General features: G+C 39.0%; 1 protein-coding gene across 1 annotated transcript in view; it reads left to right on the top strand.

The window, feature by feature from the left end:
* The first annotated feature begins 369 nt into the window (after positions 1 to 369).
* LOC140248446 (ras-related protein Rab-10-like) overlaps positions 370 to 25,084 on the top strand; it is a 29,664-nt gene continuing 4,949 nt past the window's right edge. The window contains exons 1-5 of the mRNA XM_072329197.1: positions 370 to 733; positions 6,049 to 6,109; positions 6,848 to 6,986; positions 15,723 to 15,812; positions 20,763 to 20,864. Coding sequence (XP_072185298.1) covers positions 487 to 733; positions 6,049 to 6,109; positions 6,848 to 6,986; positions 15,723 to 15,812; positions 20,763 to 20,864 — 639 coding nt within the window. The 5' untranslated portion in view covers positions 370 to 486. The remainder of the gene's footprint in view (positions 734 to 6,048; positions 6,110 to 6,847; positions 6,987 to 15,722; positions 15,813 to 20,762; positions 20,865 to 25,084) is intronic.

A 25,084-nucleotide genomic window follows, 5' to 3' on the forward strand; every position in this document is an offset into this window, starting at 1 on the left:
TTGGAAATCTGCCACCACAAAGTCGTAAAGGTTTGTGGCTAACCAGTTTCATACTGAAGTGCGGGTTTGTATGTGGCTGAGAGGGGAGTGATGGGGCATCTGATAAGAGGACTTCCTAAACTGTGGTAAGTGGAACTTTCAGAGTTGTTCTCCACACAGAAGGTGTTAAATCTGCTGTCCACACGGCAGATGCACGTTCGTTTGGTTTTCATGCCACAGCTCACCGTGACAGTCAATTACAAATGAAAAGAGAAAAAAGAGGAAATTCTTTAAGCTCATTTGCTCTGCCTCCGTCGTTAGCTCTCGGAAGTAAAGAACAAACGGATTGCGTATCTCCGTGTTTTTGTAGCCTTCAGCCACTCTAAGCCGCTCCCCGCCGCCACAGCCCGCCTCAAGAAGGGAAGCCCGCTAGCGAACCGCACGGCCTACCCCTCAGCACGGCCCCGCAGGCGTGGCGGCCCCGGGGCCGGAGGCGGCGCTTTCCCCATGACTTCGGGGCGGCCGAGGCGCCGCGGCCCCCGCCCGGCCCGGCCCGGCCCGGCCCGGCCCGGCCCTCCGTGCCTCCCGCCTGCCATGGCGGTGCCGGGACAGGGCGCCGAGGGCAGGTCGGCGCTGCTGCTGAAAATCGTGATGGCCGGGGATTCCTGCGTGGGGAAAACCTCCATCGTGCGGAGGTACACGGAGCCCAACGCGGCTGCCGCCTTCTCCTCCTCCTCCTACCTGGCCACGATCGGTGAGTGCCCGCCCGCCGCGGGCCGGCCCTGCCCGCTCTCTCCCGCAGCCCTGACTCCGTCCCTCCCGCTCCCCTTTCACTCCTCCTCGCCGTCCTCGGGCTGTCCGTGCCTGCCCGGCTTTGCTGCAGGTGCCCGGTGCCACCCGCGTGTGGGTGCTTGGAGTGTCACAGAGCACCGCAGCTCTCATGGTTCTGGCTCCAAAAGCGCTGTGCTCCAGCTCCTGTACTGTTACTGTGCTTTTTCGGTGTGGAGGCTATTTGTTTTGTGTTGCGCTGGTGCTCGTGGCTTCAGGTGGAGGCCTGGCTGTGACACACCGATGTGCCTGCAGAGAAAACTGCCTCTACTTCAAGGTGCTCTCAGACTAAAGTAATGCTCCCAGTTTCTCCATCTTTCCTGACAGAAAGACTCTTAACTTTATATTAGAGCACTTTGATGGTGTAAAGTCAAGACGTTGTTTGCTCTAAGTAGCCACATATGTCAGTGTTGAAGCAGAGACACTGTTCAGCTGGAAATGGTCATCCCCATTGGATACAGGGGATGTAGTGTTCCCCATCCCGCACCCCAGCAGCCCCAAAGTGGCAGCCAGCTCTCCACTGTCACTGTGGTCCCATCCCCTGTCACCCTCAGAATGGCAAGCTGACCCTCAGCATGCACCACACTGACATTCTGTGGATTTCTGAGCGGGAAGTTTTCATTTTTAAAGTACATAAAACTTGCTCGTGTCAGTATTTAAACTGCTTCTCATCCTTCGGCACCTTCTTGCAAAGCATCTTCTGAAACCGTCACAAACAAAAAAGTAGTGAAATGGATCCATAAGGCACGGCAGTCTATTATGAACTTTAACAAGGACACTCAAGGAACACCCATGAAAATAAACATCAGCTTTAGCAATGCACTTTGTATTAGAACTTAGATTCCTAGCCTTGGGGTTATTATTTTGAAACAGATTCCTTTTACTTCTAACTCAGATGACCACAGAGTCACAAACTCTGATGTACTGATGACATTAAGAATATATTTGACCTGTTGTAGGTTGAAAGACTTTAAAGAATAGCAAAGATGAAATTGTTCTGTGGACCAAACGTAACCTTATAGGGTTTTATTACTGTTCCTGTTCTTGAGTGATTTAAAAACTTGTTCAGCATATGTTTATCTGAAATGGAAATTAATACCTCACATGTAGTATTTGTTACTTGTCACTTGCATGTGATTTTTAAAGTTCTTTGTGAAATACCACATCCCACCTAGTTCCGTTTTACAACACGTGTTAGAGCTTGGGCTCAAACTCAGTGGGTGATGGCTTCTGCAATAGTGATGTTGAAGGTGGAAGTTCCGTGCTCTCAAGGACAGACGCAGCTGAGAAAATGGAAGTTTCATTCTTTGCAGCACAGCTGTGGTCAGTAATGGTGTCTTCTTCCTCTTTGTCGACACTATCAAAATAACTGTTTTTAACTGCGTGCCAGTTTCACACAGGCTCAGCCCCGTGAGCCCTCTCTGCTGTATAGCCTGTTGAATGCTCATCTGATGCTTTCCCTCTACCTGTTGTCTCAGCATTGGTGAGAGTAGCAGAAAGCTTATCAAGGCTATTCAAACATCTGATTTTCCTGACAAAACTGTATGTCACCAGCACCCTCAGTGGCAAACGGTCACAGCTAAAGAAGCTGAAAGCTTGTCTGGGAGCTGTGAAGAATCCTGTATTGCCATGAGTCATGGGTTTGTGCTACTAGAAAAAATCTGAGTGTTACTGCAAAAAAAAGTCCTGCTTGGCTCCAGCAGGGAAATTTTCTAAAATTATGTATTTTATGAAAAAAATAAAATTGCAGTAAATTTTCATTGAAAGTCCTTTATGTGACACTTAAACGCTCAAGGATGGGTGCCCTTCCTCCTCCTCAATTATGCAGTTTGGGTAAATTATAAGCAGTTAAAGTTTTCTAATTAAACTTATACGCATCATAAGGCAGGTGCATTGCATTGTGGATGGTAGGCTGTAGTAGGCTATAAAGAATAAGTGTTTTTGTTTAAACAGTGGCATTGCATATAACTCCACGGGGAAAGTTTATGAACAGAAAAATCCCTCTTGTATATAAGTGAATAGGATTGTGGGCTCATGATCTCACAGTCTGTAAGGCTTTTCTTTTGCTGGACTGTGCTGGTTGTGGTCCCAAACCCATGTTTTATGTGGGAAAGAGGTGTGAATCCTCCCTAACCTACTGTAGGGAATATGCTTTATCAAGGGGTGTGACTTGAACACCTGAGGTCCATTCCAACCCCTACAATTCAGTGTTTGTGACCACTCAGATAATACTGACGTACAGATATTCCTTGATGTGTAGGGGAAAGAAGTGTCTGGTTGGAGTGACGCACCAACATAGTAAGGGCTCAGTGCTGCATAGGACAATCATAGCTGACACTCAACCCAAGTAAGGTGGCTCCAGGGACTGAAAAGTAAGTCCCAGCTGTTCCATGGGCTGAAGTCCACCACCAGTCATGAGCAGCACATCAGTGGATTTCTTTTCATCAGCTGCTGTTAGATGATGAGATCATTACAACGGCAACCCAGTTATTACCTCTCATGCTTGCCAGGAGCTTCCAGCTCTTCCTTTCAGCTCTGCCCTGGCTATTGCTGTGCAGGACATCTCACTGGGAGCTCAGCATTCTGTGGAGTTGCTCAAAACTCTTTTTCTATCTGGACAGGAGTATTTTTGAACCTTTCATATCAGGACCATCTCATCTGTATTGGGATCAAAAATGTATTGTGTTTTTCATAGAACCGTAGTATCTTTTGGGTTGGAGAGACCTTAAAGGTTGTGTAGTCCAATTCCCCTGCAGTGAACAGGGACACCTACAGCTTAGTCACGTTGCTCAGAGCCCCATCCAGCCTGACCTTGAATGAGCCCACTATTTAGTAGGCAACCTGCACAAAACCTATTGGAAGAAAACTTTGGAGATGATGCGTGTTTCATAGATATTGAGGGAGGAGGTGGGCAATCTACATCTGAATTCCTAAGTGCTGACTATTTTAAAGCTTCTTAGGCCTTGCTGTATTTGAAGTGCCTCAGTCCTCATGCGAGCGTACTTGATATTTTGAGTATAAAGAAAATAAATTTATGTCATGGCTATCAAACTTGGACATAGCAACTAGAATATGAGTTTTTACCCAGTGTACCCATTCTCTGTGTAATTTGACAGGTTAAGAGAAGCAAGTACAAGCTGTTGCATTCAAATTACGTTTATCTCAAGAGGGGTAATCAATGCTAGCTTTGTTATGTTGTTCGTCTTGTAATAGTACATGGGCTTAAATGCATCTGAAACCTGTGAGCTGTCTCTTTGGCATTGTATTTCTCATTTTTCTTTTTTGTCTTTTCAATTTGCTAAGTTTGCATGAAATTTCATATAAAGACATGAACAATTCATGCATGCACGGCATATTGACTTCTGTTTTTCACTAACATTCATTGACCTTCTAGGTCAATAAATTTTGAAGTTGACTTGAGAAGTCAATATGCCTTATTTTAATTTAGATTAAGGTTTAGCCTGATTCAGCACTCTGCTTCCCTTCTTAGAAACAACAACAACAAGAAAAAGCTTATATCAATTTATTATTAAAATATACGTCAAATCAGAACTGTTTCCTATAGGGCTGGGGATCCCTCGCTGGATTATAGTTTTTCTCTGTGTTCCCAATGCATCATTTGAAAGTGACATTCCAGCCTCCCAGTGCTTGCTTGGTCCCTCTCAAGTGTTCTAATATCAATTGTAGGAAGTGATACAGATAATTAAACAAAACTGTGTGAATTTCAGGAGCAAATGTTTTCCATAAGGTTCAGATTTCAACTTGAGCACACGAACAAATTTGGCTTCAGTTACATTTCCAGCTAACGTTATTAATTCCATCAAGGAAGCTTTGCGTAATGTTAATTACAGACACCGATTATATCATTTCATCTTCCTTTGCCATTGAAGTAAAAATCCATCAAACGAAGGACATGATTATCATAATAATTTTAAACTCTTTTACCACATATACCCCAAAATGTTATTACCATTGGAGTCTTGTATGTGAGCACATACTCTTCAACATTTTGCATGAAATGCATTTGGAAATAAAAAAGAAAAGAAGGGAACGTATTTTTTTCACTGCCTTTTTATATTATTGCCAGCAGTGTTTTCCTTTGGAAAGGTCATTTGGCAGTAACGTTGCTTTTTCAGTTTTTGTAGTGGTTTCAAATGGCATCACTATGGGTGACAAGCTACCCTGGAGTTATGTGGCTGTATTTAAACTGTGGGGATTCTTCACCGTGGGGAAGGCTGCGTGGCCTGCTATGGCAATGCTACCTTACCTTTACTTAACGTAGCTGACAGAAATAGCCTTCTTAATTTTTAAGGGGAAAACCTGAGCAGAGAAATCAGTAAAATGTATTTCGAATGTCAACATTATAGTAACTGGAGAGAGACATCGTTACAAGTGAGGAAATACATCCCTCTAAGGTAGTAGTGACAGCAGGCAGATTCCAGCCTTGGGTTGGAGATGCAACAGCCCACAAATATAGGAATTGTAAACCACAGCTGGAGTAGCAATTTGATAGTATAGTAAAGGAAAACACTACAAATTATGAGGAAAGTATCTTTAAAGAAAGATGTGTAACGTATGTAGAGACAACGTACAGCACTGGTTTCAAGTGCTAACGCCTGATTTTAGCACTAACACCCTGTATTTGGGATAAAGAGAGATTAAGACTGTAGAGACAGATGTTGCTGATTTGAATGAAATCCAGTGTATGCTCGCCTTTGCATTTAATTAATACAGCTAATTTCTATCCCTGTTCATGCAACCCTAGATTATTATTTTTTTTAGGGATTTGTAAGTAAAAATAGAAAAAACGGCACTTTGCATGCAACAGCTTTGTAAGCATTTATTGCTAACTATAGCTGTTCTGCAATGCAATTGGAAACAACTGAAATCACCAATGTATTTGCCAGGTATTAATGTGCCTAAGCCATGAAGCTGCTGTCCTGCCACACGCCTATTAATTGAAATATGTACATGCACACGTAGTGTCAGAATACCTTTCGCTTTGACATGCCTCTATTGCTTTTATTGTAATGTATTGTCGCATAGCTGTTTTCACCACTGAATAATTTCCTTTTGCAGCTTCCATTTTGAATGTGTATGATTAATTACTTATTCTTTGTTTGATATGATTCCTTCTCATTTTCTGTTTTAAACTGCATGGTAACTGGTGTTGAGAAACATTCTTCATGTGGAAATCCATGCTATTATCAGAAATGTTACAGATTTTGTTCTTTCTTCTAGGCATTGATTTTAAAGTGAAGTGTGTAACGCTTAACGGTACAAGAGTGAAACTTCAGATATGGTAAGTTTTAATCTGTGTCACAAATAAAAGCCAACTAATGTACATTAGAACGTGAAAAAATCTTACTTGTTTTTAATTGCATGCCTTTATAAATTGCAATTGTTATGTAGTAAATCATTTTAAAATGTGAGTTTAGTAAGTCAAAAAGAAAATTGTTACTAGATTGTTTTGACAAAATTCTGTTGTTGCAGCACGCAAACAGTGCAGATCTACAAACCAAATTAATTCTATTTAATTGTATCAGAACACTGAGGGAAGTGACAAAGCAAGAAAATTCTGTATTTCATTAATGAACAAGTGCATGCTCAAGGACTGCCAAGAGAAATCTATTTTGATGAGTCTTTGGGAACCTACTATTTTTGTTTGTTTGAGGCTTTTTTAAAAGCTGTATAGGAATGCTGACAGCCATGTCTACAGGCATCCCATACAGAAGGTTATCTATATTTACAGTTACCTAACTTCTCAAGAAGAAAGTGAACATGAATTCACTAACCAGTGTTGGATCTTCAGTTGCTCTACCTCAGGTTTTAGCTCGAAGGCTTGTTGGCAGCTTTCTTAAAGCATAATTGCAGACGGGAATCTCTGCACCCTCTTACGTTGTGTTTGTTCCCCAAACCTGCCTTCCACCTAAACCAGCTCCCTCTCTGTGTCACAGTTTACAAAGTGCTACAGTTCTACAGTTTGTTCAGTGCTATCAGATTTATTTCCTTATTGTGGACTTTTTGTGATTTCTTTCAGGGATACTGCTGGCCAGGAAAGATTCCATACACTCAGTACAAGCTATTTTCGTGGAGCACAAGGCTTTGTTCTTGTATATGACATCACAAATCTGGACAGCTTTCAAAGTGTAACAAGCTGGATGAAAGACATACATGAGGTAAATAAATCAAACTGGTTGATCTTTTAATGAATGTAATCAATGAGTTAATGCAGTTTATGTTTTAAACTACTGCATGAAATTTATTATTCCTCGAGCTGTATGTTCCTAACCATAATTTCTTACTTCTAACTCAGCACATAGTATGATAGTAGGATTACTGTTATGCGAAACTGAAAGACCGTGTAGATTATCCAGAGCAACCCCTTGCTGATACAGGAGTGCTTCTCTGAAATAAGTTGAAAATACATCTCTTAATCCAGTTTGGGACATACTGAGTTGAAGTGCTTTTGTCACCAGCGTGCGTTCACAAGACCTACAAGCTAATCTCCATGAGCTCATCTCAGGGTTTTAATTAGCTTCAGCATCAAAATTAACCAGTGATTTCCCATTCCTAATTCCATTATTTTTGCATAGTTGCTTCATCCCTAAAATCTAATTAAAACAAATCAAATGAAAGATCTTGTTTCCCTTTTCTGGATATTCCTTTTCATAGGATGCTTTCAAGAGGGAGGAACTGACTAAAAGGACTGTCTTTCTTTGGTGGCTTGGCTCAGTTTCTTGTAGCGCTGCAGCCAGGGAAATGTGGTTTCAGGTGACATAGGAAGTAATTCAACAGCACAAGGCTACCAGATGAGGTGTTAGTTGCCAGCTACCTTGTCCTGGGTCTGAATATTTTCTCCTACTCTGCTTCTGGAGCCTGTCAGAAGCTTCACTGTACTTCTCTAACGTGGTGGAAAATTAACAGACAAAACGGTTGGGTAGGTTTTCACTGCATTACCAGGTTTATGGGGTTCACAGAAAGGTCTGACAGATATCAGAGTTGGCATAAGGTAAGCAGGAGGAATAAGAAGGCCAAGAGAATAATGCATGGGAACAGTGTGAGGAAGGAACTGGGGTGGGAGGAGCTGACATGCCCTCAGGCATCAGGTCCTTGTGCTAATGATAACCCAGTATGTTGAGCCATGCTGAGCCTGTATTACTCAGTCCCTTTTGATATGTTTGCTGTTGGATAGTGACAGCTCCATTTTCTAAGTAATAACCTGAAAGTTTGTAGTTACTGTGATTGTATGTGATTCCAAATAAGATAATGCTTGTTGATTAAAATCAAAGAAACACACAGGCATTTGGTTTTTTATTATTTGTTTGTTTTGTTTTTTAACAATACTTAACAACCTCTTATATGACTTGGTAGGAATGTGATGTGATGGATGGAAAAGCCCATTTTAGAAAGCAGGTTCAGGTAAAAAAAAAAAACCATCAAACGAATCCTTTTCTTCAGTACACAGATGAAATAATGAACAACACATGGTCATATATCCAATAATATATACTTAGGATATTAATACTATTGCTAAGACATTGCATATACATTACTTCAGTATGAAGAACATTACTATGGTAATGTAGTACATCATTATCCTTGACCTTACAGCTATCTTGGAAGTCTTAGCGTCATCGGAGCGTAACTTCAGTAATGTGCTACAAAGGAAACCCGATGATAAAAAATTCTTATCGACTTGGCTGAACACACTTCAACCTAAAACATGTGTTTTATCATTTTGTTAAGAAAAGTGTGTGACCTGCTGTCAGCCAAACCAACAAGTCATAGGATCATAGAATCACAAGGTTGGAAAGGACCTACAAGATCATCTAGTCCAACCATCCTCCCATTACCATTGCTACCACAAGCTTGTGGTATGGTTTCATGATTAGCTATGATTTAACTCTGCACACAGCATGACAGTAGCTGGAAGTGTAGATCATCCATGTATGTATCCAGTGAGATTATATACACATATATAGTATGTATATGCATAGGTAGCTCTGAAAGTAATGCCTCCTGTTTATTTCCATGGAAACAACAGATAGAAAGAACGCAGTAGCACTATTCAATAAAGCAATTATTCAGCTACTGTAGGGGAACTGTTAGATCATGACCTGAGCTGGTGATGGAGCACCTGGTGAAGGGGGTGGCTGGGCCAGGAAGCACAGGTGCAAACAATTTACCTGCACTTCCTCTGTGACTGGAAGTGGGTCCATGCCCCCCCCCCCCTCCTGTGCTCATTTAAGGGCTGTGATCTGAAAGGAGAACATCTCATGGATAAAGGTCACCTTTTTCAGAGTGTTTCACAGCCAGAGATCCTCGTCACTAGCTGTGTGAGTCTTTTTTTTTCCTTCTTATGTATGACTATTGGTATACCTAACAGTACTTTGCCTTGTATCACAAAGAACTTGTCAGAAGCAGTTCTGCTGCTTCACAGGGCAGACAGCTACAAGACACTATTTTTTGACAATAGCCACCACTAGCTCTTATGTTTTTGCCAGTGATGAGCAAGATTCTGTAAACCATGCTCATAAAAATCTGCACCAATGGAGGTGACCCACTGTCACCATTGCTGAAGCATACCACCCACCACCTCACTGTGCTCACGTCCATTGTCTGTTCTCCAGCAGTATTCAGTAAGTGCTGATGAATATCAGTAGGTGCAGTTTTTTCCACTTGCAGAACTTCAGTGACATGTTATTGCTTCATATGCATTTCCATGTCAGTTGCTGTTTTGTCACACTGCTTCGCTTCTGCTGTCTGTCAGATAGTAACAGAATGTAACGGAATATTGATGGGAGGCTTTGATCTCTGCTATCATATCACCAACATTCACCTCTGATGTCACAGGCTGATATAATAAAATAGGAGGTATTGCTTTTGGAGCAGCCCACACATGTATCATAGGAAATACAGCCCTGACTTCATACAGTTGTTGGAGGGGCGTATTAGTTGTTAATATACAGAGGGTAGCAAATGTACAGAAGAAATAAGTAAAGGAAAACTCACCAGTGGTGGTGCCTTGGCTGAAGAAGTTGGGGCAGTCCTCACTGGTGAGCAACCTCCAAGAGATGCTGCCTCAGTGGGAGTCAGCCCTTAAATGAGGTCTCAGAGGGGATGGAGTCAAGCTCCACCCCTTCCGGGAGCACAGCTACATCACTCTCACCTGTGCTCCCACAGCTGACCCCACACTTGCCTCAGCTGATTAATCAGAGGTTCAGGCTGTGATTACCAATCTCCCATACAAGGGGTCATTTTGTCCTATCATCTTTAATTACAAAAACAGAATGGTTGAGTCATTGGGTAGGTATGAAGAAACATAAACACACCATACCTGGGCCATGTGGTTGGAGTGGAGGGAAAGGATGGGACTGGCCCTTGTGGCCACAGTGCTGAAGAGGCTAAGCTTAAGTCAGTGTAAGTCAAACAGGAAATCATACCTGCATGACCCTTTTTTTGTTCATGATACTTAAAAGCTTTCATGTAAAAATACTCAAGCTATGGATACTTTGTTTAATCTCACTGCCAGAAAGTACTACCTTAGTTTAAAATTTTAAAAACATGCAGAAATGCTCAATTTAGGCAATTTCTAGTAATGTAAATCGCATGATTGATTGTACCAATCTCAAAGCTAGCAATTAGTGAATGTTGTAATGGAGCTGGTTAATAATAAAAAATTCAGTTTAGTCCAAGTGTGATATCAATTTCTGAAGTGTCTTGGTGAAAATGTATGGGACCATTCATTGCAAAAGAAGTGTTTTTATGCAATAACTGTTAAAACACAGGGCGTATCATGAAAATTAATTACTTGCTTCACAACGGCGACATTCCTTGCATTTGCTTTGGTCTGTAAATGCAAGCCAGTCTTTCATACCCAAGAAATGACCAGTATTAGAGTGACTGCTGCTACAGCACCCTTAAAAATGTGCAAGGGTAAATATATATACATATACATATATATATATATATATGTATATATATAATTAAGGAAGGAAACAGAGACAGGTTTTGTTAAATGTCAGACTGATGAAGTTTACACCTGAACCAGTCAAACAGGATTTTTTTGAAGTGAGTCAGTGATTACTTTGCACTTTCATTTTTTAATTCTCTTCATAGAGATTTTAAACAGAAAAAAAAAACGTATTTCAATTATTGTAAGTGTGGAATTCAGCTCTTTGCTATTAAAAACGAGCTATTGTTTAAGGATATTCAAGACATGAATACATGGTAGCAGATGTCTTCTTCTACCACTTGTATTCAGTGCTAGAAGGAACGAATAGGATGGTTTATGAAAACGCTTTCTAGAAAAATACACTTTCAGCTGAGTATCTTAGGACTTCATTGACAAATCCAATACAGGCATATTGGATTCATAATGCACTCAATTAGGAGCACAATCACTGTAAGAAAATTACTTTAGAACCTGAAGCTGTTATTCATAGGTGATGCCTTATTTATTAAGGTGTTCTCCTGTCTGCTAACGTGGTTTTTAGCTACTGAATGCAGCTGATTCTGAAAGGCTGATCCTATTTGGCCATTAAAAATCAAATACATGTAACCATGTGCCAAATCCAGTTGCAGAAAGTAGTTCTTTCCAAGATGTGTTGAGGGAGCTTACGTACTGGTAAAAAGATTTTATGTTGAAGATGTTGAAAACTCAGTTCAACGAGTTCTTGAGCAACTGTCATAACTTTAAAGTTGGCCCTGCTTTGAGCACAGTTAGACCAGATGACTTCTGTAAATCCTAAATTCCGATCCTAAATTCCTTACTTGATTCACACATGGTGTCTGGGTCACCAGAAACTAACACAGATGATAGGCTCTATGTGTTCTTCAAATTCATCGGGCTGGTTTTCATTGTGCTGATGTGGCCACGAAGCTGGCATTATGATATCCTAATGATTACCACCATGCTGGAATTTTTCTGCAAGCGCTTGCTGACGTAATGTACTGCTGCTGGAATATATTAGCATTCTTGTGGTTTCTAAAAGAAGTGACCCCTTAACCAGGGTATTAAATGTGTGGGTGTGGTGGGTTACTGCTTGTTTTGCATTGTGCCCTTTTCTGCTTCTGTGAAATTCAGTGCAGCTGAGAGTTGGGATCTGAGACAGTATTTCTGCATTATGCTTAACTAGAAGCACTACAGCAAAGTGCTTTGCAAATAGAAAATTAATCTGATTTCAAACTGTTCTGAGTTTTAATTTCTCAGATGGGAAAGCTTGGTGCCAGAAGGACTGAATTGTTCCAATTCATAGGTGAGTTTGTTGTTAGCATGTTTATTAGACCTGAAAATTTCTTGTCCTTGTCACCTTGCTAAATTGGTATGTCTCTAAATCCTGATTGGTTTGAGGATAAATTGTTCTACATCTAATCAAGTCAAAGTTTACTAAGAGACTAACAAGTTCCATCACTTGTACAATTCCACTCAAGTCCTGGAAATGAGACATTTGTTATTGGGATCTTAATGTGGTAACTGGAAAAGTACATGGGAAGATGTGTCTGTGAGAATCATTGTGTATGAACGCTACATGTTATGATGTGGGGACAGGATATTCCTAGCAAATTATTCTTCATTAGTACAAAGAATGCACTTCTGGTCTCATTTTCTAGCAAGTGAAGAAACTTCCAGGCTTTGTGACCTTCCCCAGCTTTGCCTTTATCTTACAATGTGCCGGTGCATATTTCTATCTCATCTTTGTTTCTAAAAAATGATATTAATTTTACACTTTTCCCTCTACTGCAGTCATTAGATTGTAGCATTAAAATAGTGTATTTATCAGACCTGGGTTCTCAGGTTCACTGTTTGGACCCCCAAACAAACTTCTGTTCCTGTTTCAAACTGTAATCAGTGGTCAGAAAAATAGCATGGCCCTGAACAACTGTGCCATGGAAATGTATTGGAAGGACAAGGTGGTGCTTTGCAGGAAAAACTCACTTCACTGGATGAGAGCTTTATACAAGGAGAACTCTGGAGCCTATGGTGCTGCTCCCTCGTGTGGCCACCCCTCAAAGCAGCCCAGCAGGGAGCTCCAGCTTTTGCCCAAACCTGATGGATTTTAACTCTACTGGAATGCTCAACAAACTTGGGCAACCCCAATGAATCTTACAACTTGCACTTCTGGAGGAAAAGAAAAGATCATATAGTGCTGATGTTGGCTTTTTGGACACTTTCCAAAAAAATGGGTTAGGTTTTCTCCAAGTTCTGACTCTTTTCATAGGGAGCTTTAATAAAATGTGAACTTGGAATGTTAAAAGCAGAGTAAAAACTCAGGAGAGTGAACCAGAACTCTGATGTACTTTTGGAAGATACCGAAGCAAAACGTTTTCCTTGTTTTTATATTCTCAGTGTTTAAAGGAATTTACTTTTTTCTTCTTTTTGCCTCGATTACATTTTTATAGTACTTTTCCAGTACATGGGGAAAAATGTTTCCTGACTCTGTTAGCTTGGTGAATGCAGGAGTATCTAATAGCATCTTAATGACTGTAAAATAATCATCTTCTTTTTAGCTACAGATTTAGCATTTGGAAGGCTTACCTCTGAGCTATAAATAAAAGAGGATGAAAATACACAGTCAGCTTTTAGAAGCAGCAAAGAGCCATATTTTTGGCCCAGTGCACCTCTGCAGTTTTTATGCCAACTGAGTGCATGGTCAGGTTTGTGCATAGTCATACTGAGTTGATCTTTTAAGAGCTCACCTGCACAATCAGTTCTCAGAATGAAGGTCATTTTGTGTATATCCTTTAGTTTGCTAAAAGGAAGCAACTGCAATTTAACATCTTAAAAATCCAATTGAAGTGAAAACTCATGATTAGATTTTATTAATGTATGAATAAATACTTACTGAAAAGCCAGGTGTCTCCAGCCTTTGAATTTTGTTAATATTTGAAGTAGTGTAGAAAGAACATTCCTGCTTCAAAAATTCTTGCTCTTTGTGCAGAAATAAATTTGCAGAATGAATTTCATGTTTCTGTACAGAAAGGATGCCAGTATTTCCCTCTGACATTTCACTTCAGAGTAAAGTCAAATGTCACTGGTAAAGCCTTCTGCTACATACAACAGTCTTTCAAATAAACTGTAGGTTACGTGATCAGATTGTCTATTTACACTATTTTAAGGACTGATGTATACATATATGTGTGTGTGTATTTATGTAGGAGGACCACTGACCTTAATGAATAAGGCTCCATTGCATTTTGATCTATTAATCCAGGTTAGACTGATTCGTTATTTTAGGCCTGTACTTTATACTCCTATGATGAGCTTACTTCATTTTAATACTGCATTATCTTGAACATCAGCTGTGGTTATGAAATGAGATTAGCTGACCCTAAAGCGAGAGTGGATTAAAAACACGAAATCATCTTCCTTAGTAATAAATTGTCCCTGCTGCTGTACTCTTCAAATGAAGCAAGTTAGTTGTGAAAGAGCAAATAGACTAAAACAATGACTCTGTCATCCCTTAACGAATAGAGATCTTTCCTTCAGTTTCTCTGAAGGGAGATACTTGTGTCCATGTGCATCTGTGTGTGCTCTGGGGAACTGATCACCCGAGTTTGTCTTCTGGTACAGGTTCTGAGAATCAGGGTTTGAGGGCTTGAAGTTGTGAAGTCATAGCACAGGTAACAGCAGAGCAGCTGGCCTGGCCTGCTTCTGGAGGTGACGAGTCATCCCTTGTCCAGTGTACTGCAGCTGTAATGATGAATTATCAGTGTTTTTGTTTTTCTTTTTGAGAAGAAGCATCTTCTGTCATATTCTGTAACACTGGGTAGGTAGATACGGTTGTGCATGTCTCTCCCTTTCAGTCTCTCCCCAGAAAGCTTTTGAAGACATGGGGTAGCTTTAATCCTCTCTGCAAGAGATATAAATACACCCTACAGCTTGATTAGTGTTATAAAAACTAAGACTTTATTGGAGACCAGAGATTTCATCAGCAGCATTGCAGAGAGATCAGCAGTCTTAGTTCAAACCTTCTGAGTCATCAGAGAAGCTGTGTGAGCATTTGCTTTCTAAGTACATTGTGGAAACCGATTACATTTGAGTTGCTCGTTTCTAGACAGAGACACTTTTTCCATTTAGGCATCAAAAGTGGTTTTAAATACTACGTTTTTAACAGCAAACGTCACTTTGCAATTTCCACTGTTCCATTTCCTTGTCATGATTGCAGTCATCTATAGTTACAATAGCTTATCTTAAAATAACACTGATGCAAAGCATCCAGTGCATTTCACAGTCATCCCGTATGTAACTGGATTAGTGGAACAAAGGATAGAGGCAAGGTCAAAAAGCTAGAATTTTCCTCCTTTTGAAGTCAATGAGGTTTTTAAAATTTCACTTCATTAAAAAATATATTGCCTTCTTCCAAGTGTCTTGGAATAATCAAACTTTTATGCTGAGGTTGAGCACTTGGACTGTAATTTTGCTGTCTGTGTGCGAAAGCGAAGTATGGAGAGGTATTCTTTCAGGTGTAGCAAATTCCTTAGTTTTTTCTTTTCAGTGCTGGATGCAGACCTGACTAACATGCTAATCCATAATCTCATTACTTCAGGGAGGGCAGCGTCTGTGACTTTGGAGCAGTTCCAGTCACTTTGAAGCCTCAAGATCAAGCATTCATCAGAAGATGAAACCCATGCACCATATACTTTATTCCTCATGAAGGGTGTTCCAAATTATACCCTTTACTTTTAAGTGGCTTTTTCCTGCTCTTTGCAGTCTTACCATTTTCTTCAGGATCTTGGTAACTGATGAAAAACATTTGTACAGATGGAAAGGTCAGGAGGAAGCATAGCCTTTACTTTCAAGGGAATTATGTTGACGGTTTGTGTGAGTTGGAGGTGAAGGGCTTATGTTGTTTGATGTATATTTATTTATTTTGTTAACTTGATGCTTATTAATGCTGGTCCTCTTTTAGAAAGCAGGTGATGAAGTGGACATAGTACTGCTGGGCAACAAGTGTGATAAGGAGTCAGAACGTGTAGTTCCAAAACATAAAGGAGAAAAGGTACCATTGATCACGGGTGCTTTCTTTGGGTTCTCCTGGTTGTATGTGCGACTATGAGCTGTTCCCCTGACAATGAAAGAAGTTTTCTCAATTCCAGAAATTCTATTAGGAATTGCTCCAAAAGAACAGTTGGGTTGGTTGGTTTGTTTTTAACGTGTGAACAGGAGTGCGTTAAATAACTCCTGGCTGCTCTCTTCAGAATACTGATTTTTATTTTGAAAGTTAAAATTATCTTAAATAGTTCCAGGCATTGTAGTTGTTTTTCAAATTATAATTTAAAGTATGTTAAAACTTATGGCTTAGTGGCTTGTCGTAGCAAGGGTAATGGGAGGATGGTTGGACTAGGTGATCTTGTAGGTCCTTTCCAACATTGTGATCTATGACTCTATGTAAATCTGCATTTTCAGAGCACTCCTCTAATATGGAGTGCTAGAATATAATGCATTGCGCATTCTGCATCACTTTATGATGACATTCATCAATGACTTTTTTTGCTGCCTAACCATATAGAACTATTGTGGCAGCTTGCACACTGTGATTGTACTTATAGATAAGTAATCCTAAAGAATATTGGACAGATACATTCAGGGGACTTGCAGGTCTTTTAGTTCAAACCGTAGATTACACAGTTGTGATTACAGTATAGATTAGACTGCAGAGGAAGAACTAGTGTGGGGAGTACTGTTTTAAAGGCAAATATTACCATCACTGAAAACCTGAGGAAATCCAGGGACCATTCAATGGGAGAAGAAATTGTGATACTGATTAAATGTCACAATGTAGATTGTGTGTGGTGCTCCAGAAGTAATGCCTCCTATGTTAATATACTGGGCCACAATGCCAGATACCAGTGTTGGTGGTATGGCAGTAGAGGTTGACTTCTCACCAGCATTTTGGCAGTAGTGACAGCAATGTGAAAGACAAGCCATGTTCAGGACAGCCATGCCCATTTTCATGAGTGTGGCATGCAGGCTGCTGTTCATCACAGAAAAAAAAAAAAAATGCATTACTAAGTGTGGTGCCTCTTTTAAAAAATAGAGAAAAATAATCTTGGAATGAGCCCTTCAAGTATGCAGTCAGATAGTTGAGTCAGGCATATTATCCTATGTTTGAGGAATAGCATGCTGATCATTTCCGATTATGTAAGTACTGACTAGAAAGATAAAGTGTAATGTATATATATACAGGGAAAAAAGGTTGCTGAAAGATGCAGGTATACTTTCACTCAAAGAACATACTATCAGAAATCTGGATACTCACTGGACACATGTGCACAAGAGGGCAGTATTAGGGTTTTGCATGAGGTATTAACAGTGACATTTTATGCATTCTTAACCATGCAATCAAAGCTCCTCTTTATGTAGTCTTTTTTTTTTTTGAGGAATAAGTCTTCACCTCTTCACCAATGAGTCTGCTTTCTAGATTTCTCCTGTGTTCTGAGACAGCTTCTCAGTTACACTGTTTTGTTCTTTAATGTGATTTCAAAATGCCAGAGAATCTGACTGAGACAGCTGGAGAAAGATTGCATTAGCAGAGAGTGAACTAATAATATCATCTCACTCCAAAGATGAAAATATCCATATTAAAGGGAAAAATGGTTTACAGAAAGTTCTGCCACATAATAATTCATTCCATAGTACCTTGTGAGTATATGCTGTAAGTATTGTTCTGCACAGAGTCTTGCAAGGAAGATCAAAGGATTCTCTAGGAATCTTACTGTGTATGTTGGCATTTCTATAGCAATCTGTTCTAAGTGAGCAGCCACGGTATACCAGTATATAAGCTAAAACAAAGAAATTATTAAAAAAAAATAATAATTGCATCATTTTGATTACTCATAAATTGATATGCTTAATTTTAACACTGTGAAGGATTTTTTTTTGTATTAATAACTTGAAAAGTTTGAACTCAGCCTTTCTGGGCTCTTCCGCTCCTCCCTCTCCAAATCAATATTTATATATATTACTTAATGAAAAACAAGTATAAATATTGAAGATTATATGACTTTTTAGAACGTGTCCATTTTTCTTTGGTCACATCTTTCTAACAGAAATAGTCAAATAAAATGTTGTTGTTTGTTTGTTTTCCTTTTCTCATCTTCGTGTGTTTGGCTTTAGAACTGATATTACATGTACAATGAGTGGGGAAAAAACATACTCCACAGTGATACAGTGCTAGGAATACTGCTGACACATCTCTCTGATTCTACATTAAGAAACCATAGCAGGATTTTACTAGGAGCATTGTATTTTGAGATAAAAACATTAGAATAAAACTTTGCTTTGGAAAAGATAATGGCATTATTTATTTTCTCATTGTAAGTAAGTTATATTTCACATGAGCTCTCCAAACAGTTCTCAAGGATGATATAAAATAAAATTTCCAAGTAGTATTAGTACCATCAATTTGTACATGTATGTATTTTATTTACAGGTTTATACAAGATGTTCCTGAAGGCAAGAAAAAACAGTAATTCTTTGAATGTACCTTTCCAGTTTTTTGAAGCGAATTAGACAAATTTGTACTTGAAACTGCATTAGCACTGATTTTATTATTTTTTTCCTGTATCCAAATTTGGAGATAACTTGCTTGCCACAATATTCACTAGTCTGCAAAAGTGAATTTAAATAGTACGTATATTAATACATATATTTCTTGAATCTCCCTCCTTGGAGATACTCAGAAGCTGCCTGGACATGGTCCTGGGCAACCAGCTTTGGGTGTCCCCACTTGAGCAGGGGCTGAATCAAGTGGACACGCAGGTTCTTGTCAACTAGTCCATGATTCTGTGATTAATATTCTTTTTCCAACATCATGCACAAATGGAGAAAATAGGAGTGCATTGATAGATGTATTTGACACCATCAGAAGGCTGATATACTCAACTTTATTTTTTTCTTCTGTGTTGGTCTTTACATGTGGATCTTCTTCCCAGATTTCTGCATATACTGGCAGGGCTTAGGGAGGAAGCAGATCAGCCATCAGCAAGAGAGCACTGGGTTAGAAACTGCTTAGGAAAGTTGAGCGTGTCCATGGGCATGATGTTCACCCAGCTGTGCTGAAGAAGCTGACCAATAAGACTGAGGCCTCTCAATCTTTTTTGAAAAATCATTATGCTTGTTAACTAGACAAAGGCCAGTATGTTGTCTGTGTTTGAAATGGAAAGGAAAGAAGGAGGGCTCATACAATCATGGTCAGTCAGCCTTCAGTCCATGGAAGGGTCATGTCATCAAATCCTTTTCCACCCATTTAAAGGACAAGAATATGATTTGGCAGAAACAGCAGGGTGGTTAAATTTTGCTTTGCCACCTGATTGCCTTTTAAAAGGCCAGAAAATGTGTGTGAACATAGGAATAGTGGTGGTTTGTAATATATTTTGAATTTAGGCTTTTTGACATTTTCACATGGCATCTGTGCTTGGTAGCAGGACAAATGGGCCACAAGAAGGAATGAAAACTGGCCGGACTACTTGATGCAGAGGGTAGCAATTGAAGGTCATGTGTCTAGTTGGTGTCTAGTAAAGAGCAGAGTACAGCAGAGGTCTATGGTGGGACCCAAATTATTCAACCTTAGTGACCTGATGACAGAAGAAGATGTTCATTGCAGTCAGCTTGAGTTTAGAAGTAGTCTGTCTGAAGAAATGTAACAGACAGCTTCTTCATGTTTCAAAATTGTGTTTCATTATAATATTTTGGAAAATGAGCTATTTTGCTTGTTTTTTTGTTTTTTTTTCCTACCTTAATATAATCCTTAGAATGTTTTAATTAAAGTCTTATGCTTTTTTTAGGTTATTTCTAAAGCTCATTGAAAGCGATCATAGCTGGCAATTGTAGAATGGCTTAGGCTGGTAGAGACCGTAAGGACCATCTAATTCCAACCCCCTGCCATAAGCAGGGTTGCCATCCACCGGACCTGGCTGCCCAGGGCCCCCGTCCAATCTGGCCTTAAATACATCCAGGGATGAAGCATCCACAGCTTCTCTGGGCAAGCAAGATTAGACTTTATATCCTAATGAAGAGCCTTCAAACAAATTAAGTGGTTAGTATACATTATGAGCGGTAGGAGTGTTTTCCTTGATTGGGATTGCTTTCTCCAGATGTGTACCAAGAGGGGATTTATTGAGAAGGCAATAAATAGACTCCCATTATGGTTTTTCTGGCAGATATTCCTCCCACCTTGGTTTCCTCCCTTGGGAGGCAACAGTCAACTGTTTTTCTCTGTATATTTAACTGTATAAATTAAAACAAATTCAAGACCTTAAAAAGCTGTGATTTTTGTAGTGTTTTTTTCTTCATGCCAATATATTATCTAACCAACTGTAAGAGAGGTAGGCTGGAATTGAGCGAAAACAAGCAAATTAAATAAAATTAGCCAATATAAAATCTATGCTGCCAATTTCCTCTAAACGTTTTCATTATTCACCTATTACCATAATATATTTTCACATGCACATCTGTTCTTTGCATGTTTGTTATCTCTCTGCTTTTCTCTCTCTTTGGTGAAAAGTTGCATCTCTTTTTTTTTCATTCCATCATGTCTGCTTTTGTGTTGTTTGTTTTTTTTTGTCAAATTTTTACCTGTCCTTCAAGCATTCTGTTAATTTCCTGTAAATAATTGCCAAGGAAACAAGTCATTTTCTAAACAAGTAAAAACACTGAGAAGAGATCCACCGGAGTGTGTTCTTTATTTACAAGTAAGGATAGGATCCAAACTTGCTTTGAAAATACATAAATTAAAAAAATATATATTTAAGACATATCTGAAATCTGTAAACGGAGGATAAATATAGTGTACTTTACTGAGCTGATGTTTTCTTAGTCAGTGTTTATGTAACACGTTAAGAGCTGCCAGAAGCACCTACACATCTATTGCTATTATTATTATTAATTTTTAGTTCTGTTTTCCTAAAGGCTGTTCATCCCATTGCTAACTTCTTTTGTTTTTCTCCAGCTTGCTTGGGAACATGGGATACCCTTTTTCGAAACCAGCGCCAAAGATAACGTGAACATTGAGGATGCGTTTTCAGTTTTGACTAAGGAAATACTGGAAAAGGTAAGTTGGGAAAAGATTAAAAGGAAGATTTCAGGAGTGGAAGTACAGGATAGCTTTGCAAAGCACAACTCGTGCTGGTTTTGCATTATGCAGTGACGTTTGGGAGGATCCTTTAGCTACAGACATACAAGGAGAGACATACAGAAAAAGAATTGTGGGAGAACATATAAAGAGGAGAACGGGTACATGTTCAAGTGGAAGGTAAAAACGCAGAGAAGCTGTGTTTGTGGCTTTCCTTCTAATCCTTTTATTCAAAGGAGGGGTTAATATTGAGTGGTTACAGGATAGTTCCATTTCTAAGCCAGGATAGTTCCTTCTTTCTTTAGGTTTTCTCAGAATATGCACACTATTATGAGGCAGCAAATTCATGAAAGGAGTGGACATTTAATGTTCAATAATTAAATGTTTCATCCTGAAATCATAGCTGTTTGTTTGGCTGATTTACACAAGTGCTTTTGAAGTTATTAGAACCTAAAGAGCTGAGTTAATTAGTGGTAGAATCAATATTGTAGCTGTCAGAATCAGCATCTTTAACTACCTAGCTTGTGTTCATGAAAAAGCTTCTTGCTACTTAGGGTTTCCATACAAAAATCTTGTGTGGGACTGAATTATTGTTAATTAGCTATGAAAATGTTTTGCATCACAATTTAGTTTTAGACAGTAGAATATTATTTTAGACATTAATGGATGTTCTTCATGCAGTGCATTATCATTGCCATTCATCACCAGTATCAGTTATATGAAACTAGCCTTCCATTCCAAATACTCTTGAAGTCATAATAAAGATAAATGAGCAGAATTACTGACAAAGTCACAACTTGCAGTGTTTTCATTAAATAGCCATAGGGGATGGTCAGGGTAGTAGCTGAGGGTATGGCTGCTTCTAAATGAGAGTCTTGTCCTCTCATACAATAACACAAACTTTAGTTTGTTGGGTTATTTTGTTTTGGTTTTGATATATATGACTTTGGTTCCCTTAGCATAAAAAATAACTTGGCAACTTAACTGCCAAACGTCATTTAGATGAGGAGCACAGTGACAAGTCTTTGAATAGCTAGGAGAAATGTCGAAAATAAGATAACTCTGATTTTTCTTGTAAATGAAAAAGATGTTTTCTACCGTAAATAAATAATATATTTGCAGTGTGAAGCATGAAAACTACAGACCAAAAGCTATGATCATGGCTGCTGCGAAGACAAATATCTGTGAAGTTATAATCTCCACACAGTGCATTCAGTAAGATCTGAGAGAATTCTCTGCAGCATTCAGAAATGGTGTTTGAGTATTTCTCATTCCAAGATTGCCTGCATTCATTTTACTTTTAGTGGAGCTTTAGTATTCCTACTAATCTTCATGAAAATCCATGGGGTTTTAGTGTGGCCATGCAAACAAATTTAGACCATTATACTTCAGCATGGAGTATAATTATTAGAACTGCTTGCTAATGCAGTTGTACGGTCTACATGCGTGCATTTGTATTTGGAAAATATGTCCTTGGGAATTTGTAAGTTTGTCCATAGCAATATTTCTCTCTAAAAATATTTACAATCCATATTTGGGCCTCATTTACGATTACTTAGGTGTATAACTTGCAATTGTTAGTTAAAGGAATTTGTTGATTTAGACAAGAAACCCTTTAGCCCAGTTGGTTCTGCCACTGGCCTGAGAAGAATGAGTCCAGAGAAAAAAAGGCAAAATCCATCGTACAGTTTCATCATGGTTATCTGGTTCAACAAAATAATTTGCTTGTTCATGAAACTGTGAAATCTGAATATACTACTTAAATTTTGACTTCCTGTAACTGATGAAATTTCAGAGGAGAAAAAATGTGGTGGGAAGTGTGCCTAGTAACTGTGAAAAAATGACACGACAGATGCCAGTCTCGATCACTTCAGTCACACATTCACTCTGCAATAGCAAGATATGTTCATACAGCATCGCACAGCGCTTTGGCGCAAGATAGGTATGTCTGAGGTTGCAGGATATTGTATGTCATTTATTGTATCTCATTTCATTCTGCAGTAGGACTGTCTATCCTAGACTAACGAGATGCTTCAGTGGTGAACGTTTGTCACTGCTTTACTAGTCCCATAGAGGAAAATTGTTTTAAGGAGCTCTCCTGAAAATTCTAGTATGGCCTTGCTTTTTGGAGGTAGGTTGAAGTCACTGAGGAGGCAGGCAGGCGAGCTGGCAGACAGTAAACCATTTTCAGGTGCATTGTAGTAGGCTACATTAATCTCAGGACATTTTGGATTGTTTATATGCGGTCTTGTTCACTATCTACTATGGGCATTTTTTTATTAACTACTTTTAACAGCAAACACGTAGATGGGGAAAATCAACATCTGGAGTTACAGAGGTCATACTGAAATAATGAGCTTCCTGATTCTTTTGGGATTTAGAACAAGTTGTGGTTCAAATGAGTATTCCCAATTGGAAGTACAAGGTAGATTTGTTTTATCATCACTTTGTGCTGCCTTTTCCTATTTGTAGAATAGATTTAAATCAGTAGAGCACGTTACTTTTGTAAGACCCTGCTATCTCTACTTTTGTGGCTTTACTTTTATTTGGCTTACGAGAGGAAGATTACTTCTGTATCTCAGCGGTTCAGATAACTGAAGCACAATTTAATTTTTCAGGTATTTATAGTCTGTGAAAATTATTCTTTGATGAGTCTCAATGCCACAGCTCTAAATTGCATGGATAGTCTCATTAAAGCAATCAGATGTTATTAGAGAACTTACATTGGTAACAGCTGTGGAGTTATACCATATTTTGAGAATAGTTAACTCACGGTTTTCAATCACAACAGTTAATAATGACTGATTTGGAAGGGCTGTAGTGGAAATGAATGTTAATGGCACTTGAAGCCCTTCCCAGAGGTTTTCTTAGACCTGTTGACAAATAACGTTTTACTTTAATTCATAATTCTTACAAGTCTCAGAGAGGCCTAAACTTGTTTATTAATTGATGACAGCTGTTTCTTAGCAGTGTTTCTTGTTGCCAGTGAACTATTTGTACCTGTGACTCAGTCCTCAAAAAGCAACCAAACCCCCCAAATTACCACCGAGAATGCAGTTACTATTCACACTTCAGTGTGGTTTGGATTCGTGGCTGACAAGCAGTACTCTTCTCAACTCGCTTTTCAAGAAGTCTTACAAGCCTCTGTATTTCTCTTTGTGGGTGCAGTGGTTGGTATTTTTCTAAAACAGGAGCAGAAGGAAAAGAAACCCACACAGCTGAAGTTCTTGCTCTCTTCTGAAGACCGCTATAAAGCTAACCAAAACTCATGTTATGTCTGCCTCCCAAAAGTGATCGACTGCTAAGATTATTTTAATAGTATAATAAATAAATACAGATCTTCTGAGCAGAGCCGAGTCAAAACTCATTTAAGAACTTTGCTTGGACTGTTTAGGTTAACATCTGAAGTTTAACAGTTGGTTGTAATTTGAGATGAATATTTGAAAATAGCAGACTTCAGTTCTGTTTTTCCTTGATCTCTTTAACTTCCCTTCCAAGGCAACAAGATTTTTGAGATAACACAGTATGTCCCAGAATACTCCGCAGATAGAAAGTCTCCAGCATTGGTTCATACAGCATCAGACAGAGATAACTACACAGAGACTGCAAATTGCTTCAACCAGCCGCTCCAGCTGGAGCTTGAAGCGTAGACACCAGATTTAATTCACTGCAAGACACAAATCCATAGGAAACCAGAATTCATTATTGCCATGGTTCTGGGAATTGCAGTTTGTCCAAAAGATCCCTATCTTAAGCAGCACCCATTCAGTATTTGTTTATTATCCTTCATCATGTATGAAGCCCCTGGCTTTATGTGTCCTTTATTCATCTTGTACTGACCACAGAATATTAATTCTTTGTAAAGTTTTTCATAATGCTCTTAATGCTGTATTTTAGATCTATCTTAGATTTTTATCTTCATAACCTTCCTAGTAACACTAAGGAATATGTTCAGCATTGTACACATGGGAACTGCGGAACAGACATTAAAGCAAAAAGGATAAATGGTACCAGCTCACATAGCAGTGCAACAATGTAGGGCCTAATTTTACTATACGATCTTGTTTAATTCAAAAAAATCTGTTCTGAACATTGAATAAACCAGACATTCTCCTGGAAACAGTAACATATAATTAGGCCATGTAAATCAAAACTAAATCATAATGCTTGAGTATGCAGAATGAGATTTTTTTTTTTTA

This window comes from Excalfactoria chinensis, chromosome 2 (assembly GCF_039878825.1).
Source record: "Excalfactoria chinensis isolate bCotChi1 chromosome 2, bCotChi1.hap2, whole genome shotgun sequence".
Taxonomy (NCBI): Eukaryota; Metazoa; Chordata; class Aves; order Galliformes; family Phasianidae; genus Excalfactoria; species Excalfactoria chinensis.